Raw genomic sequence first — 19,341 nt, forward strand, 5'->3', positions numbered from 1 at the left:
ATTGCTCAAGCGTTCATTAGCTTTTTAGCTTTTTGCTATCAATAAGGTAGAGAGATTTTGTTACTCTATTTTTAAATGAAGATATGGAGGTATTTACTAGAACAGCCATGGTCAGTAGTGAGTAAGCAATGAAGATAAAAAAAAAAATCAAAGCTAAATGATTATTAAAAAGCCACCTCTTATCAATTTCTTCTGAGTCGGCCTGTTCCAAATTCTGCTTCACAAGATGCACGAGACCCCCGTGCTGCTTCAAAAATAAAAGTTTTTATGGTTTAAAAAGTCCAGGGGAACACTTTGTGAGTAGAGACTCACAGTGTATATTAGCAAATAATGGCTCTGCAGAGTCCTGTAGCAAAGGGAAATGCTTCACTTAGTTCAGTCCAGAGCCTCAGAAGCTTATTCAGTGGTGGAAATTTTTTTTTTTTATGTTAGTATTAGTCACACAAATTTACAGCTCAAGCAAAACATAAGCTATGTGCAATGCTTCTCTGTGAGATGAAAGTGGTTGTTCCAAATACTCTAATGACATTTCTTTGTATCAAATATTCTGGGTTTGTTTACGTGTACAACACTGGCTAACAGAAGAATGAATGTATGGTGTCTGTATTTAACAGAACACTCTTTTCCGTGTAATATGCCTTTTCATTTGTGTTAACCTTGAGACTATCATATACCATATAAGATACAGGGAATTTTGATTGACTACAACCTCCATAATGGTAAACAATAAAAAATTGCCCCAAATATGATGTTGGCACAAAGTCTGGTTGGTAATACACTGTCCAGAACAAGGAAGATGACCAGACCTACAATATTTCTTTCAATACTGGCTACACATTTTAAGAACAATGTCAAGAAATTAGAACTCTTTCCAAGGAGAATCATATAATGATGTGTCAGCCATGATCTGTGAGTAATAACGGTACGACTTAGGAAGAAGATGACAATCGTTACGAAACACTTAAAATAGTAGCCACGTGTGACATCTATGGAGCCTCAAAAGGCAGAACTTTGACAATTGAAGCAAGTTAGAGAGGCTTGGGGTCCCGTATAATAACGAGCCGCCAACAATTAGAACTGTTATAAAACGGAAAAGGGAATGAGATCTCTCAATCTAAATAAATCAGGTAGTTTCATTTTATATTTTTACCAAGCATTTTAAATTTGGTACAATAAACCAATATTTGACTATTCCTTTATATCCTATCAAATTTTATAAGTGTACTAGTGTGACTGCAAAGAATTGTTATCTGTAGCCCCTAATATACATTCAATAAATATTAAAGAATGATTTATCAGAGGTGCTGTAAAGAGGATTCATGAATGGGTATACGTATGTATCACTATTGTCATTTATCACCAGATGTAAATCAGTTGCAGGTGTTGGAGATGCTAATCTGTATAAGAAGACATAATTTAAAATGAACTAAAATGACTTCTATAAGGACACCGTCAGGTATTTGCAGTTCAATGTGGCTGAATGTTTGGCGATGATCTGTATTACTTTTACACATAAAAGTACATGAATCGCATATGACCAGATGCTATTTCTCTTCTTGTTTTAAAGCTTCCATCAGACTCCTTTAAGTTCCTCACTTGGCACAAGGTAGAACAACATGACATTCAAGGAAGTCAGCTGCGTTGCCCAAGAATAAGAGAAGGTAAAGAACAAATGTATTTGTTCCTTGTGTACATGCTCTGAGTTGATTGTATCTGTGGATTAGAAACATTACTTGGGGAAACAAATATATTACTTGGAGGTAGACAAATTTTCTTTATCAAGACCAAAGAATTATTAATATAGTTAGTGAAGCCACTTTAAAGCACGGTCACATATCTGGTTATATAAATAATGAATGTTCAGTGTTAAATACTAGAAGAATAGAAAGATGAAAATGAGCTTGTAATTCAATGATACACAAATAACCACTGTGATTTATTTTGTTTCTGTTTAGCCTTTTTTTGAAAAATATATTCACGTATTTCTTCACGGAATTGTACAAAAAAATTGTATCTTGAGTTTTTTTGCTTATCTCGTTATTGGGAGCATTTCTTCCATGTTGTTAAATATTACCCAAAACATGTTTGTTAATGGTCATTTATCTTTCCATCATATGGATATTACTAAATATATTTAACCAGTGATCTTTGTTGGAATTTTATTATTTACAATATTTAATGATCATGAATGACATTGTCACTTTGATGAGTCACTTTAACCTGATTTACTTCTATCATTGGTTTTTAAAACATCAATTGGGAATCTAAATAAACCAGGGAGTTTCATTTTACATTTTCACTAAGCATGTTAAATTTGGTAGAATAAACTAATGTTATTCTATTCCTTCTCATTCTGTCAGACTTTACAAGTGCACTACTGTGACAGTATGAAGAATTGTTATCTGTAGCCCCTAATATACACAATGTTTAATTTTTATAACTTTCTTTTTTTTTTTTAATTTTTTTAATGTTTATTTACTTCTGAGAGAGAGAGAGAGACAGACAGAGTGCAAGTGGGGGAAGGGGCAGAGATAGAGGGAGACACAGAATCCAAAGCAGGCTCCAGGCTCCGAGCTGTCAGCACAGAGCCCGAAGCCGGGCTCGAACTCACGAATAGTGAGATCATGACCTGAGCTGAAGTCTGACGCTTAACCGACTGCACCACCCAGGAGCCCCAAATTGTTATAGCTTTCAATGGATTCTATATTATGTAAGAATAAGCACCATGCATTTCTCATGTCTCTTTTGCATATCCCATAAGCTGATGAAATAATATTAGACATAATATCGGCTGCAGTGAGTATTTAGTCATTACAAAACATCAAATATCTTGGCTATCTTCCATCTGTATTTACAGATTTGCAGTTATATTGTGTACTGTACCATTGTAATACTGATTTAGAAGAAGTTGCTTTAAATATATTCGCCTGCTCGCTTCCCTCTCCCAGTAGCATCACTTCACCACACAATGCCTTTCTTCTTTCACTCAAATTCAGTTGACAAAGACAGACTAAAATAGCATCATTTTCTGAAACTTTGGGTAAAATATGTTCTTATGTTTTAACTCTGTCAGCTTTGTTTGCCGCTAAGCACTGACTCCTAGTTTTAAAATATTAGTAGATAGTACTACTAGAGGTAAACTCAAGCTGCTCTATGGGGACTGAGAGAGAATACTTTTCAAAGAGCAAGAAATTATGGGGATTTAGGAAAATGGGAGGCCAAAGGAAGTAGAGACCGTATGTGTCACATGAATAAGGAGTCCATCAGTAAAAGGAAGAGAGGTCTTACCAGGGTTCAAAATGGGCAGCTTCAGCTGGTTCTTAGACTTCAGTGTGTGGACAGTTTACCTGGAGGCCTGTGGAAAAAGCACTTTTCCAGGCCCAACTCTCAACGAATCTGATGTGGTTAGCGGGGAAGTGGGGCCCAGGAATCTGCATTTGTAAACTTATCAGGAAATTCTGTTGCAGATGATCGGAGGGCCATACTGTAAAAATACTAGTTTCGGAAGTCTGGAGGGAAGAAATTTGAATAGACAGTGGAAAGACTGATACAGTAAGGGTGCTGGCATGTGTGTGTGTGTGTGTGTGTGTGTGTGCTTGTGCTGGTAGTGGTGGTGGTTGATGATTGTGCCACAGTGAGGCAAAAATAAATTGTACTCTGAGCATGGATGGAGAGTTGAGGTTTAGAGAGAACTGAACTGAAGACACTGAGGGATGAAAGGGGAATCAGATGTAGGAGTAAACTGACAATGAGTATGTGTAAAGAGAGCACGGTGGCCTCTCTCCTTCCCCGGTTTAAGCGCCAGGTCATGTGCTAAGGTCATCAGTCAACAAAACTAATCCCGCAAAGGGACCACAGTGGCCATTCATGCAGAGGAATCATCGCTCTGCAGAGATAAGGCACATTTTCCTTCCATAGACCATTAACAACACCCAATCTCTTGCAAGTGACTAGTTGTAAAAGGAATGGAGCATTATCTAGGGGATTGAAAACATGGGAAAATCTCATCACCTCAAACCGTGAAGGAAATAGATGTCCCTTGTTCACTGTCCTTAATTTAGTTTAAGTTTTGTGTGTGCATATGTGAGATAGACAAGTGCTTTTCAAAAGCATTCTAGTAACAATTACCCTTCTTCTAGATTAGATCCTGAAACACCCATCCAAACTACTTCAGTTCATCTCAGTTGCCCCAATTGTACATCCGGGAAGAGTTCTTAAGAAAAGAAAGGTTATCTTGCGTGTGATAAACAGCAATTTCCCAAAGCTTTGATGGCCAGATCAAGACTGACTTGACTCCTCCCAATTAAATGAAGCAAAAGAGCCAACTGTTAGCAGAATTCTTTCAGATGTGGATGCCTTCTATTTGAAAATCCCTCAGCAAGTCAATTCAGTCACTGCTGCTAAGTTACAAATCCAGTGAGGGGACAAAGTACCAGCTCAGAGATGGCAGGTAAAAGTCGACATTCCAACTATGTCAGATATTCCAGACTGTAGTTCTCAACTGCTAAGATATATCTTCAATTACCAACCAAGTCCGAGTTTAAAAAAGAAAGAATCCAATTTAATATAATTCCTCACAGTGGAAGTGACCTTTGGCTTCCAACTTCAAAGAGATCTTTGAAAGCTGTTTAAAAAAAAAATAATAATTGAAAGAACAGAAGATCAATAGAACTCAAACAAACAATATAGGGCAGAGTTTAATAAGTCTGGGGATATCTCTTGCACAAAGCAAGCTACCAAATTTCGGGTGGGTGTATTAAAGATAATAGAGCCCAAGTTCTGCCCAATTAGGTGATTATCCAGTTTTTTCCAGTTCTGTGACTTTTAATTCCAATCAGCTTAATCAATGAGGAAGAAAATTTAACACAAGGATATTTTATGTGTAAATTGGTTGGGATACTTCAGGGTTATGTGATTTCCTGGGTGGAAACTGTACAGTTCATTATGAGAGAAATACCAGAAAGGTCAGGTTGCACCTAATCTTCCACCTGCACCTGATGAAAGAAGAGATGTTTGTGTCAAAATAATGAAATATTGGACTCTTTTATTGCCTTCCATAAATCCTTCACAAATGGACTCATTATCTCCCAGCAAAGCCTGGACAAAACTGCCACAAAAGCAAAGTTTGTTCCTGATGCCTTTAGTCACCTTTTCTTTAGTATATCTCTTTCTTTTCACCTGTGAAATAAGAATCATGCATTCCAGAAAAATGGCATGGGGGAAATGTACACAAATGATTCCAGGTAGGATTCATAGAAACGTATTGTGGAGTGGGAGGGATTTGAAATCACTGAGCTTAGGATCGCTGTCAGGGGCCCAGTTAGCATCATAATAGACTGTAGTTTTCCTGGGCAACACGATAGAGTTATACTTGCTAATAAAAAAATACATTCTAATGGAATTGGAAATCGGTATTTTTATAAAGCAGTATGAACTTCAAACAAACATAACTTCTCATCATATTCATCTCACGTTGGGCCCTTGATTCTAGTCTTTCCTGTATTTTTGCTGACATGGAAAACTGAAGCTCAGAAAATTAAAATTAGTCATCTGGAGATACACAATCACCTAGCACCCAACCTCAGACTGGAAACAGGATATCCTTTCATTAACCATGGAAATTTTGTGCAAACCTGATTTGGAGGACAACAGGGTTGGGAAATAGTGGGAATGAGTGTGGAAATGGAGATTGAGATAAGATTGTCAAAAACTTTGGGGCACTTGAGTGACTCAGTCGGTTGTCTGATTTCGGCTCAGGTCATGATCTCCCAGTTTGTGGGTTTGAGCCCTGCATCGAGCTTTGTGCTGACAGCTCAGAATCTAGAGCCTGCTTCAGATTCTGTGACTCCCTCTCTCTCTGCCCCTCCCCCACTCATGCTTTGTCTCTCTCTGTCTCTCAAAAATGAATAAACATTAAAAATTTTTAACTAAAAAAAAAAAGATTGTGGAAAACCTTGCTTGACAAGCCAGGATTTTCCATCTCTAATTGGTAGGCAGTAAGAAAATTCTGAAATGTTTTCAACATGGAAGTGTGGCAAAAAGCTGTGTTTCTAGAAGGCTAGAAAGGTCTATCATTTATATTGAAGGAGTGAAGATTTCAAACAAGGAGATCCACAAGAAAGTAGTTATTGTTCAGGGAGGAGATATGAGGATCTAGACATTGAAAAGGAAGGGGACAGATTCTCCAGCAGAAAGGTTATAGAACCAAGTGGCTAACTGAGTTGAGAAACAAAAGAGAGGGAAAGTCACGAGTGACTTCATATCCCCAAAGAGAAAATTATGTGAGACTAAAGTTACTCTACTGGTGATTTTCTTATGTGAACAAGAAATAATTTATGTAAGGTTAAAAGTTAGCTCATTTTTTTTACTGCTCACACTATTTGGGCATATTACAGACAAACTCATGTTTTCCTCAATTTTGATATCTCGTGAGAGTTTAAAAAAACTGGCCAAATGTCAAGAGAAGGGTGCCTGGATGGCTCAGTGGGTTAAGCATCCGACTCTTGGTTTCAGCTCAGGCTATGAACTTGCAGTTCATGAGTTCGAGCCCTGCATCAGGCTCTGCACTAACAGTGAGGAGCCTGCTTGGGATTCTCTCTCTCTCTCTCTCTCTCTCTCTCTCTCTCTCTCTCTCTCAAAAAAAAAAAAAAACCCACAAGAAACAAAAACAAAAAAATCTCACAAATATCAAGTGAAGATGTCAGTCCTGCTGCCCTAAACCTATTTCCAAGATCTCACCTTGTGATTTTTGCCCAGGACCCTCCACAGAAGAGTTGCTCTTCAGACAGGAGGAGTGTGTCTTACCCGCTCGGAAAAGAGTCCTTGAAAAAAACAAATGGGAAACATGGCTACAAGAAAACTGGGAGGACTGCACGGTGAGAGCTTAAAAGACAGAAAAGGGTCTCTTTTCCACATTGATTCTGTTATGACCGCCCCCCCCCATTTTAAGGGCAATTGCTAGCATAAATATCAAAACTTTCAGCATTTCCTCGGAGTTTTCTCTAAAACTAGTGGTGTATGGGCTTCTCTATCTCTTTGTTCACCTCTTCTTCATCATGACATGTTACTTATTTTCTACCCTGTGTCTTATCCTAATATTGCTCAATTTTGGAGAAGTTTAAAATACCCCAGAATGAAATTGTTCCGTTTGACAATAATGAATATCAAAGGGCTGGACAACATTCCTTATCAGTGAGTTTATGATGCCATCTAGAATCCCTTGAACAATGCATTACGCCAAAAATTTTCATCAGCTGGAGCAGCCAGCTTGGTCTGAACACAACTATCCTGGAACAAATAAAACTTTTGCAGTGAAAAACAGGAGCTGTGATTTCTTGGTGCTGAAAATGACCCAACTGATGGAGCCACTATCATTGAAAACAGTGCCTGCAATGGGCTGTGATCCTTCAAGCCTCTAATTCTGGCCTGATCAAGTCATCTTGGGCAGTAAACACGTAAATGGGAAGGCTGTGTTGGTAGCAATGAAAGGGCAAATCAATGTCTCAACAGAGCGGGATGCCAATATTTTTGTTTCTTAGAGTGACCAAATTGTACGTGAAGAATTTAGGAAGCCTTCCAGAAATAAGGCTGAGTTTAAAAGCTGCTCAGTGGGGCCTCTTGATGGCCTCTTTTGTTTCACAGATTGGCCATTTATGTTTTAGAATTATGGAATTAGGAGGTGGGAAGGAGCTTTGGAGAGGGTCTGGTGTAAACCCTTTCCTTTCAAAAAGGAGAGGGAAGTTCAGAAAGAGAATTGATTTGCCAAAAGTTACATATCTTGGTAGTGGAAGATATAAAAATAGAATATTGTTTCCCTACACAGTGCTTTCTTTTCTTTTCAAAAGTAAAGTTTTCATATATAATGGATGGATACATTCTACTCTTAAAAATTGACACCATAGGCCTATTTATTAAAAAATTTAACTAATACACCTGAAACTTTGACCTCCACTCCCAGAACTATCTTTAGAGGTAATCATTTCAGTGTATATATCCATTTATTCTTTATAGCTGCCATTTAAACCATGGATATACTGCAAAGGCCAATGGAGACTTCATCATAAATTATCATAGAAAATTTAATTGGCCTTGAGATAACTGTAGTCTAGGAGAATGGCTAAAGAAACTCTAACTAACATAGAAAACTTAATTGAGACATAGTGGTCCAAAAAATGCCTCTCTGAGGTGGTGGCATTCAATATAAAATGATAGATATAATCTTTTATCATTTCTTAAGTTTTATGTTAGAATTAAGATGTTTTATACTTTTGGAAAATGGAACTTAAAGTGTCAAAGTTTATAATGTTTAATGCCTAAAAATATCAAGACTTTAATGATCTTTTTAAAGATAGAGATACCTATATTTCTTTAAAATATTAAATCATTCTGCTTCATTTTTTTAAAAAAGGGATGGCCATTTTATTCAATAATTTTATTGACAGAACTTGATGGTAAAATTGCGGAAACAAAAAGGTTAAGTTGACTTTTAGGAATAGAGTTTACAAGAGCAATGCTCTTGTAAAACCACCAAAAGTGGTTTTAATTTTCTTTAAATTGAAGTTGACTGCTGTTAAAAGCAAACATAAAGTATCCACTATCTGTGAAATATGCTAAATCATCGTTAGGTATGTATTCCTAACTACTTTAAAAGAAAATCATAGCTTTCATCTTTTGAATGATGGTAGTTTACTTTGAAATCTTTTTAAATGTGATTTCTGAGTGTTTCCAAGGAGGCTAAATGGTAACTCATCCTTCAAATCAGTAATTCCAAGATAGAATGTCATCCTTTCCTCCCTTAACCCCTAGAGAATTTCAAACTCAGTTTCAGGATCCTGCCTTCCCCACCTCCAACCTTGTATGTAATTCTAATCAGGATTAGGTCAGGATCTTTACCTCCCCCATCTTGAGAATGAATCTCTGCAAGGTAATTGTGAGTGTTTGGATGTGTGAGTGTTTTAGAGGACACACACAAAAAAGGTGAAAACTACTGGTTTAAATAATATATTTAACACATACTTAAATAACATAGTTAAATAACATATTTAAACACATTTTTAATGAAGAACTATTTTTAAAAGTTGACAAAGAACTTGCCTTTTCTTTTTATTTATTTTTCCCTTCAGAATTTGAACCTTTCATTTCAGGATTTGGGGGACCCTTATCAAGTTGCAAATTTTAACAGGATTCTTAGAAGACTAATTCGAGTCGAAACCCTCTGGTTAGTGGATAATTCACTGGTGGACTTAAGTGCCATAAGACTGCCAAGGTACTTGCTTTTTAGAATGTCTAGTTACTAAGTTAGAGTCAAATCTTTGCTATGTGGGCATATGTGACGATTGTCTGCACATACCGTGGCCATATGGTCAGGTCTTAAAGGTGATAGTGCTAAATGATACCTGGACAAGGCAAAAAGGGAAACTTATATGTCAAAATGTCACACATTAGAGGACAAAATCTATTCTTTTCTAAATTAGTATTAGCAATTTTTAGGGGAGGAATTTGCAATCGTAGAATCATATTGGCAGAAAAGTTTGCCATAATCCTTATATTGTACACTGGAAATGCAATTATATTATATAAATACTGTTGTTGTAAGATAGAGATTTTTAGTCAGTCATATTTGTTGAGCACCTATGAGGAAAGACTCTACAGATAGTTGGCAAGAATCTTGGCTTCAAGGTCACATTCTAATGGAAGGGTGAGAATAGAGACAGAAACAAACAAAGTTTTTTACAAATATGCAGACTCTTGGGTCTTCCAAGGATCCCAAACTCCTGATGTTAAAAGATAATCTGCCTTTTTGCTCAGGATTGTAGAGAGCCTCTGTCAGCTTCACCAGGCACAAAGATAGGTGCTGTGAGCTTTGATAGCAATCCAAGGAACAGACAGAGGTCTTCAGGAGAGAAGTAGAAGATGAAGGAAATCAGGCAGCCACAAGAGGGAAGGGTAAGTCCTAGAGCAGGTCAAGATACATCCCTCAGCATAGATTGAGACAGGGCAACAAAAAGACCATCACAGCCACAAAGGAGAGGGAAACAGTTGGAGACGGAAGAAGGGTCAGAATATGCAATGTGCCTGGGTTATCTTCAATCATGTTTAACACCCCTTGGAAACTTTAGGCAGATTTGCCTAGCATTTGATTTTACCTATGTTGTTTTTAACAAATTGTAAAATATCTAAGTAAAAATTCTCAAAAGAAACTTAATATCACTACTATAAATAAAAACTCAATGGCAGTTGATATTGATTCATTCAGGTTTTGAGGTTTTGAGGGGTTTTTTGTTGTTGTTGTTTTTGTTTTTGCCAGACTTTCTTCTAGGGATATAATAGTGATACATTAGCTATATTTTTTTAAATACACATACAACGAAAAAACTTTTTAATAATCACATGGCATGCTCTAGAAATACTGAACTAAAAGATGCTTGGAGTATCTGAACTTTACTTGATCCGGATCAATAAACTTCCAAATCTTTGCTATCTTACGTAAAAAAAGAGAAAGAGAAACCACAATCACTAAAGAAAAGACTTAACCTAACTTTAGTGTTCTCTAGATGTATTCTTTTGGCTTTTCTTTCATTAGAAATAGGATATATAATATAAAATTATGTAATTGCAATTCAAATTTTACAACTGCCAAATCAACATGTCAAAAAAAGGAGAAAAAAGTTGATGCGTGTATATTCATAGCCTCCTTCCTTCTGCCCCAGGGAAAACACCACACTCGGTTTGTTGCTCTGCTTGCCTAACATCCTGCTAACTGGGGATCTGTGACGGGGTGAATCTGAGAGCCTGGGAGGGATGGATGGATGTTGAAAATGAGATACCAGTAGTTCATTTTTGCTTTTATTACCCTTGCCTCGGGTGATATGTCTAGTAAGAAGTTGCTGCAGCCGAGGTCAAAGAGGTTGCTGCCTGTTTTCTCCTCCAGGATTTTGATGGTTTCCTGACTCATGTTTAGGTGTTTCATCCATTTTGAATTTATTTTTGTGTGTGGTGAAGGGCATTAAGGAGGGCACTTGTTGGGATGAGCCCTGGGTGTTATATGTAAGTGACGAATCAATGGGTTCTACTCCTGACACCAATTCTACACTGTATGTTAACTAGTTTGAATTTCAATAAATAACTTTTTAAAAAATAAAATAAAATGAGAGAATGGCAGCTAAGAAAAGAAAACACTTCATTGACAGAGAGAGGGGCAGAGAGACAGGAACTGCTTGGGCTGGGTTTTCAATTACAAATTGTCATAGTACTGAAGTGCTTCTAAAGATTCTGTGTAACCTGGAAAAGAGTAAAAACCCCAAATTATCAAATGTATGATTAGGATTGTGTGAAATATCCATATGGAGGTGGAGTGGAAGGAAGAAAGGAAATGAAAAGAATAGATGTGGAAAAAAATTACAATGAGATCTGGGGGGGGGGTTCAAACTGAATTTTTCTAATACCATTGTGTAGAAGCACTCTGTTTAGCACCATCTTTTTTTTTTAATTTTTTTTAATGTTTATTTATTTTTGAGACAGAGAGAGACAGAGCATGAATGGGGGAGGGGCAGAGAGAGAGGGAGACACAGAATCGGAAGCAGGCTCCAGGCTCTGAGCCATCAGCCCAGAGCCGGACGCGGGGCTCGAACTCACGAACCGTGAGATCGTGACCTGAGCTGAAGTCGGATGCTCAACCGACTGAACCACCCAGGCGCCCCTGTTTAGCACCATCTTTAACATTAGCAATAATTATTTACTAAGTGTCCTTATGGAGTCCAGGGCCCATAAGTAAGTTCCCTGTGCTTTTCTCATGGTATTAAATTCCAGCGTGTACATAAAGGAATTTTTCCTCAAGGCAAGATGTCAGTGACAGATTTGGAATCATTTCCTCTATTTGTATGGTCATACACAATTAAGGCAAAAATACTGAGAAACATCATATGTCAGGAAAATACGTTCACCTTAAATGCCTAACACACATTTCTTCTCCTAAGGATAACTTTTATTCTTTTTTTATATAAAAGACTTTTTTTTCCAGACTTACAATGCTATTTTTTTCCAATATAGCTTTTAAGTTTTCATTTTCATATAGCATTCAATATAGCATCCTGTCAGCTAAGAAAAAAAACAACTATAATCTCAGTACTTGGAGGCAATACTCTTCACAAGTTATTATGTGTCTGTGTACTACTATATCACTGAGATTATATGCAGCCATTCACTCTTTCGTTTGGCACATATCGTGAATCCACCATGGACCAAATGTTATGCCAAGTGCTAAGTGTATACATTGGAAAAGAAAACAGATTCCTGCACTCAGCAAACTTACAGTCTCATATATTCTGCTTATTTTCTCTGAATATTTTAGTATAAATCTTTCTCTTCTTTTACAAACCAAACTTGTAGAAAATGTCATTGTCACTCCTTTGAGGGGTTATGGTCGAGATTTGGTAGTTAACCATTCTTTTTGGGAGACAAATGACAAGTGTTTATATTTTTTTATCCAGATGCAGAGTTTTAAATATGAACAAAAACCATCTCACATCTTTTAAACAATTGCCAAAGATACCCCAGATACAGCATTTATCTTTGTCTGAAAACCATATTGAGTCTCTGACTGGGCTCTCCAGTTTACAGTGCACCCCACTAGAATCCCTCATGCTCAAGAGGAACCCTTGTGAGTTTCACCAAAATTACCGGAAACGGTAAGGCCCCTAACACCTTTGTCATCTGTGTTCTTTATTGAATGTTACACTTTAACAGTTGTTCCCCTCTAGCTTAAATTCCCTTGGCAAATATTTATCATATCTACTAAGAGTTGAATGTTTCATGCTTCTGAGCTCAACTAAAGAACTTTAAGCTGATCTTTAAAAAAAGAATCTTTAATACACTCTTCTCTGAGTTAATTTATGATTGCTTTAAAAGTTTAGGCTTCTCTTGTAATGTGACTTTACATATACAAAGATGCTTCATTTTAGACTTTCAAATCCTATGCATTTTCTCTCTAATGTTTAAAAGATATTATGTCTTTAAAAAAATTTCTATATGTAGAATCCTATTGAGGTCCATGTGATAATTTTATAAATTGTTTATTCTCCGGTTTTATTTTCACTCCTTTGGACCACAAGGGCACCATTAAGTGAATACAAAGAAATAATTGATTCAATCTACCCTAGTGGTTGAAAGTCCTTGAAAACCTGTGAAGAATAAACCATTTAATTTCTTTGTCACTACTGGGACATTCCTAATGATAATGATGCAATCTACACCTTGGAGTGTGCAGGAAATTCTATGCCCACTGATTTCTCCCTAGCTAATTCCCAGCACCACTTGCGGGAACTTAAAATAATAAGCGACTGAGTTCTAGAAACTGTATTTGCCCCCAAATGACAAGTCAACTCATGTCTTAGTTTGAATCTATCATACAAAGCATTAGATCATCTCTAGGTGCCATACCTGGTCTATGACTACTTCCTTCATCTACACTCAACTTCAATAAAAGACATAGTTCTTTCTCACTACCTTCCTTTCTGAAGCTGCCATTTTCCCATGACAACAACAGTATTCCAGAGGCCTACCTAATATTAGACTCCTCAACCCCTGAGGTACAACAAAAGATTGTCAAAATAAAAATTGTAATCTCTGTTGTTCCTACATAAATCTCATTATTGCCGTTGTCTCCCCCATGACTATAAACCGAAGGCAAAATTCATGTTCTGTGATAATAAATTCTCAAATTGCTTTTATGTAAGTGAAAACTAGCAGAACATTTGCTTTACAACTGAACTAACATTTAACCATAATCACATTTTGAAGTTTAAAATTATATTTGCAACAGTCAGAGGAGGGTTAGCTGGACATTTCAACACCATTCCAAAAAAGGCACATTTCTAGTCATAAAGAAAATTAGCATTACCTTTTAGTTTTGTTAATTTATATGTGGGGTTTTACCTTGATCCCATGTCAGTGATTTGCCTCCCTTCAAAGGATGCCTTACAACAATAGAATTAAGATTCACTGTCTGAAATCTGATATGCCCTGAGGTCTCACTATGAATCTGTCTTCACTATGATGTGGTATAGAGTTATGTGAGAATGAGGGATATAATGAGGATGAGGCTCTTCTATTTTCTAACATTAACTCCATTGGACTGAGTCCAAGGTGGATATAGACTGGCGTTCAAGCTATAAAAAGTCAGGTTGTATTGACTTGGGTAGTACAGGGTTACTTTAAACAGAAAGATACAGACATTTTAAAGCATGAGGAAAGGACTTAAGTATCCACTTCTGCTAAGAAACTAAACTGAAGTCCCAAGTTCATCCAAATTTGGGCTATAACCTGGTCCTGAATTCACACTTTTAGGATCATAACAGCATTCATTTTGTTTCTGGGTATCTCTACGTCAAGATTTGGACCAGACTTTTAGTGACCCTTTACAACAGGATCAGGATGATTTAAGTGTAAGATTTTCTTGATCATTGTCACCTAGATTGTGACTATGTTCCCCTTCCTTTGTTTCAGATCCTTCAAAAAGAAGAGAGCACAGTTCAAAAGAGAAAAAACTTACTGATAAAGCTCATAGTGTAAGTCCCAGTAGGTAGAAGCTAGCCCCATTTCCTGGGACACCCATAGGCAAACTCTTCTACTGTTCTTCAGAAGAAAATGTGATCTTAGTTCACCATAGTTTGACGTTTTGAAAGGAAGTAGTGGTTAGGGTTTCCTGTCAGCTAAGTCTAAACATTAGGGCCAGAAGACTTAGATTTTTATCTTTGCTTTGTCACCTACAGGCTTTATGATCTTGGATAAGTGATTTAAAATGGGGGATAAAAACCAACCTAACAGAACTGGTGTGAGGAATAAATATGATAATGTGCAGGAAGCATTTAGTGCTAAGCAAATCATGAAGCCAATGACAGCATTCCAAGGAGGTCAACACCACCCTTAGCTGACATGGCACGTCGGTGTCTTTCATCCCGGGCGAATCCCAGGGCCACAGAATTCCCAGATCTAGAAAAGCTGTCCACTTGAAAGGAAACACTACTTTCTCATACTGCTAGGTATTTGACTACTGTGTAACAAGGCTGACGTGCAGGCCCCCTCCTGAACCTGGAAGGGGTACGTGACACCTTCCTGAACCTGGAAGGTATAAATTTAAAATGTGAGCTTCAAAAATGCTATCATGAGAAAATCATGCAGCACAAGGTTATTCTCGACCTCCTCGTCTTCTTATAACTCACAGTGAGAATTCTTCCTTAATTAGCAGTAAACAATATGTGCTTTCTTTACTTTTTCCATTTTTAAAAACTTTTAACTTCATGATGTGTACATGTCTCATTATCTCATTCTTTCTCTCGTGGTTAGTTGGCTAAATTCTCTCATTTTTTTTTCTTTATAGGGTTTTGTAGAAACTGGACTGAAATTCTCTTATAAAAACAGACTGTAGGCAGTCCTACTTCTCTGATCTATATTTATAATAGGCAGAACCATACAGTAGCTCCTGAGAGGGCAAGCTACAGCAGGGTGATCAGTTCAATGCACATAAATAGTATTTTATTAGAACCCTATTGCATAGATTAAAAACAAAACAAAACAAAATAAAATGATAGCCACTCAACTTTCTTGTAACAATAGGCAAAGTGCACTTATTTATAAAGACAGTAAGTAAAATACAATGCTTTTGTTCAATACGGTTACTTTTTCTTTTTTTTTCACGTCTGCTTTAGAGTGTTCTCCTGTTTGCCAAACTTAAAAACGCTGGATGGAATCCTGAAGCTACCAGAAGATTCTTCACCACCAGAAACCAATATTTTTTCACAACTCTGTGTTATATCCTAATGCAATCTGTATGGAAAGAAATCACCATTGTCTCTAAAAGCTGATAAATATAGGAGATGCATAACTAAATATTGTTGTTTACTATGTATATAATATATTTATATATTGTTTTCTTTTAAACAGGTGACCTCCAGGTTTTTTTAATTCTATACACCATCAGTAAATAAATTTTGAGCATACATATATAATTAATTTTTATTTAGAAATCTTATACATAAAATACTAGAGAAATATATTATGTATATTTTAAACATTGAAAAGAGAGATTGTTAAGTGATGGAATAAAAACAACATGAATAAGGGCCCTAAGGTTTCCTACATACTCCAGGGACTCATCCATCCAGCGTCGGGGCTGTGAGTCTCTTACTGTGACAGCACTGCTTTAAAAAACCTGACCTATCAAAAGGAAGAGGGGCAACTTGTGGTTTTAAGCCACGTGCATTGGATTTTTCATTTTAAACATTGTCATTCATTAGTGGCTTCGATATAACAGAAATTTAGGAAGGTCCCGGGCCATTCATTAGATATTTAGAAAATAAACAATAATGGTGAAGTTTCTTTTTGTTCAGAGAATTTCATAAATGGGATTTTAAAACTGTCTTCCCTATACACTAGAGAGAAGGAATACAATTCAATTTAGTTGCTTTCAAAATGTAGAGAAAAGTCAACAACTAGACCAACTTATGACCTTACAGTTTTCCTTATTTATAAAGATCAACTTAGCTGCAGAACTAAAACTTTCCCGAGACAGTTCATGAATTAGATGCTTCCCAGCATGAAATAAGGAAAATATTTTCTAGACCATCCTGCCATGAGTGAATGCTGCCTATCAAGTTATATAGAAAGACTCTGACAAGACAAAGGTACAGTCCCTTCTCTCAAGAATCTTATGGATGTCTGAAGTAGACCAAACATACCTAACACCTAAAATACAATGAAATATGTTACAAATACTGTGGGAGGAGGAGATAATAATTTTCAATTTTGTGAAGCCAAAAAAAAATTGTGGGAAGCCACTTTGAGGACTTTATAGAGAAAAGATGATTTGAGATGGATGTTAAAGATCCACAGATGGCAAATAGTAGCAGATGGTCCCAGTCAGGAAGCACTGCATGAAAAGGGGCCCAGAGACCAGAAAGTGTGTGTTAGGAATGGGCCTGGCTGCAAAAGTCAATTCAGATTGACAATGGCTTAAAAAGAGTTAACAGTAGGAGCACCAGGGTGGCACATCTGGTTAAGGGTTGGACTCTTTGTTTAGGCTCAGTTCATGATCTCACGGTTGATGAGATCAAGCCCCGCATTGGGCTCCACTGTGGAGCCTGTTTGGGATTCTGTCTCTCCCTCTCCTTCTGCCCCTCCCCTGCTCTCTCTCTCTCTCTCTCTCTCTCTCTCTCTCTCTCTCTCTCTCACTGTGTGTGTCTCTCTCTCTCTCTCTCAAAATAAGCAAACTTTTAAAAGATTTTTTAAAAAGAGTAAGAGAAATAATAATAGCTACAATTATTGAGCACGTGCTGTGTATCAGGCACAAGACAGACATTGTACATCCATTATTTAAATCCTCAGAAAACTATGAGGTTCCAACTATTCTCATCATAAGTAGGGATATCTGAGGCTCAGAGAGGTTAAATAGTTTGGTTAGGGTCACCCAAGGTAGGTCACACAACTATTCCATGGCAAAGGCAAGATTCAAAGCCTTTCAACACCCTTGCTGTATCTTCTAATAATATAGTTCTAATTTTAAAATTCCAGATGGTATTTTGTGTTTCCAGGGACAGCATCATCTCCCATAATCCATCACAAATAACTGCATTTAATCATAAACAAGTATTCACCATTCCTTGAACATACCTTAAATTTTCCTTGTTCAAATCTTTCCTACTGTCTGCAATATTTTTCACAGGAAGGTACCCTTAAGAAAACCCTTTTTTTTCAAGGCTTATTCCAAATACAATTTCCTCCAAAAGTCTTCCCTTATCTTTTCAATCAGATGTTTCCTCTGCAGTTCCAAAGTACTTAAAAAAAATATTGGTCTTCAGGCACATTTTCTTAATAATGCCTCCACTTGATTTTTATTTAAATGTATACTTTGCTTGCTTCCCATAAAAGGACTGTAATCCTGAAATAAGAGAGTGGATACATTGCATTTTAGATGTTTATGCATGTATCCTTCTGCTTTTCTAAATCAGGGTAGGAAAACATCTTCTGTAAAGAACTAGAGAATAAATATTTCAGTTGACCATATGGTCTCAGTCTTAACCACTCGATTCTGCCATTGTAGTGCAAACGCAGCCATTGACCATATGTAAATGAATGGGTGTGGTTGTGTCCTAGTGAAGCTTTATTTACCAAACCCGTGGTAGTCTGTAGTTTGCTGACTCCTGCTCTAAATGGTAAAGTCATGTGATTGATTGCTTTACTCTTAAACAATATCCATTGTCTTGTTGGCCTAGAAGAGGTGTATATTTCCCTACTCCTTGAAGTTAGATGTGTTAAACCACTTGATTTGGCCAATGAAATATAAGAGGGTATGATATAGGTCACTCGCAGGCAGAAATTTTGAGAACCAGTTTGTGCTTTCTCACACTTTGATTTTTTATGCCATACCAGCAGACAAATTTCCATATAGAGGCTGCTCCACTGTGAATATGATCTGGCACAGAGTGACAGTCATCCTACGGGGATGTATACAGCAAGATAGTAGACCTATGTTATCAACCTCTGTGGTTCCATTTGATGCTATACCATAGCCTAGACTTTCCCAATAAACACAGCTCCTTCAATTGAAGGACAGCAATTTAAATTATTCAATGATGTGCTTTGCCTCCAATGTAGTATAGTAGGTACTCAAACGTTGAATGAATGAATAAATGTCTATTATAGGAAAACATGAATGGGGCGGTAGAATGACCAGGTAGGACACAACTGTAATAGTTTAGGTGAAATGTATTAAAAACTTGGATTCGGGCAACAGTAGTGAGAACAGTTACCAAAAAATGAGGGCATGAACAATTGACGATGATAGCCACCAAATTGTTTTATTGCTTAAGCTGATTTGATTACCTAGGCAAGAATATTCTAGCTGGCAAAGAAAATCATGGGTTTCAGGGCACCTGGGTGGCTCAGTTGGTTAAGCCCGACTTTGGTTCAAGTCATGATTTCTTGGTTTGAGAGTTCGAGCCCTGCGTGAGGCCCTGTGCTGACAGCTTAGAGCCTGGAGCCTGCTTCAGATTCTGTGTGTCCCTCTCTCTCCGCCCCTCCCCTACCTCCCTCTCTCTCTCTCTCTCTCTCTCTGCCTCTCTCTTACTCTCTCTTTCAAAAATAAATAAACATTAAAAAAATTTTTTTAAAGAAAATCATGGGTTTCATATGTGGACGTTAAGAGGTCCTAGGTGCTGGGTAGCTATGAGGAAGAATGGGTACACTCACTGGTATGTAAGGGTCTCAAAGGTAGACATCACATTATTCCCATGAGATAGCCTATGTTGGGTTGCAATCTGATATTCTGGTCTTAAGAGGCATACAGGT

General features: G+C 37.1%; 1 protein-coding gene across 1 annotated transcript in view; it reads left to right on the plus strand.

Annotated features, from left to right (window-relative positions):
• LOC124527176 (uncharacterized) overlaps positions 1-15,871 on the plus strand; it is a 26,981-nt gene extending 11,110 nt beyond the window's left edge. Inside the window, exons 3-7 of the mRNA XM_047100417.1 lie at positions 1,568-1,661; positions 6,757-6,875; positions 9,123-9,265; positions 12,489-12,686; positions 15,705-15,871. Coding sequence (XP_046956373.1) covers positions 1,568-1,661; positions 6,757-6,875; positions 9,123-9,265; positions 12,489-12,686; positions 15,705-15,816 — 666 coding nt within the window. The 3' untranslated portion in view covers positions 15,817-15,871. The remainder of the gene's footprint in view (positions 1-1,567; positions 1,662-6,756; positions 6,876-9,122; positions 9,266-12,488; positions 12,687-15,704) is intronic.
• The last annotated feature ends 3,470 nt before the right edge of the window (positions 15,872-19,341 follow it).

Source organism: Lynx rufus, unplaced genomic scaffold (assembly GCF_022079265.1).
Source record: "Lynx rufus isolate CCGP_SWC_20201006 ecotype Redwood Valley unplaced genomic scaffold, mLynRuf1.p SCAF_5, whole genome shotgun sequence".
Taxonomy (NCBI): Eukaryota; Metazoa; Chordata; class Mammalia; order Carnivora; family Felidae; genus Lynx; species Lynx rufus.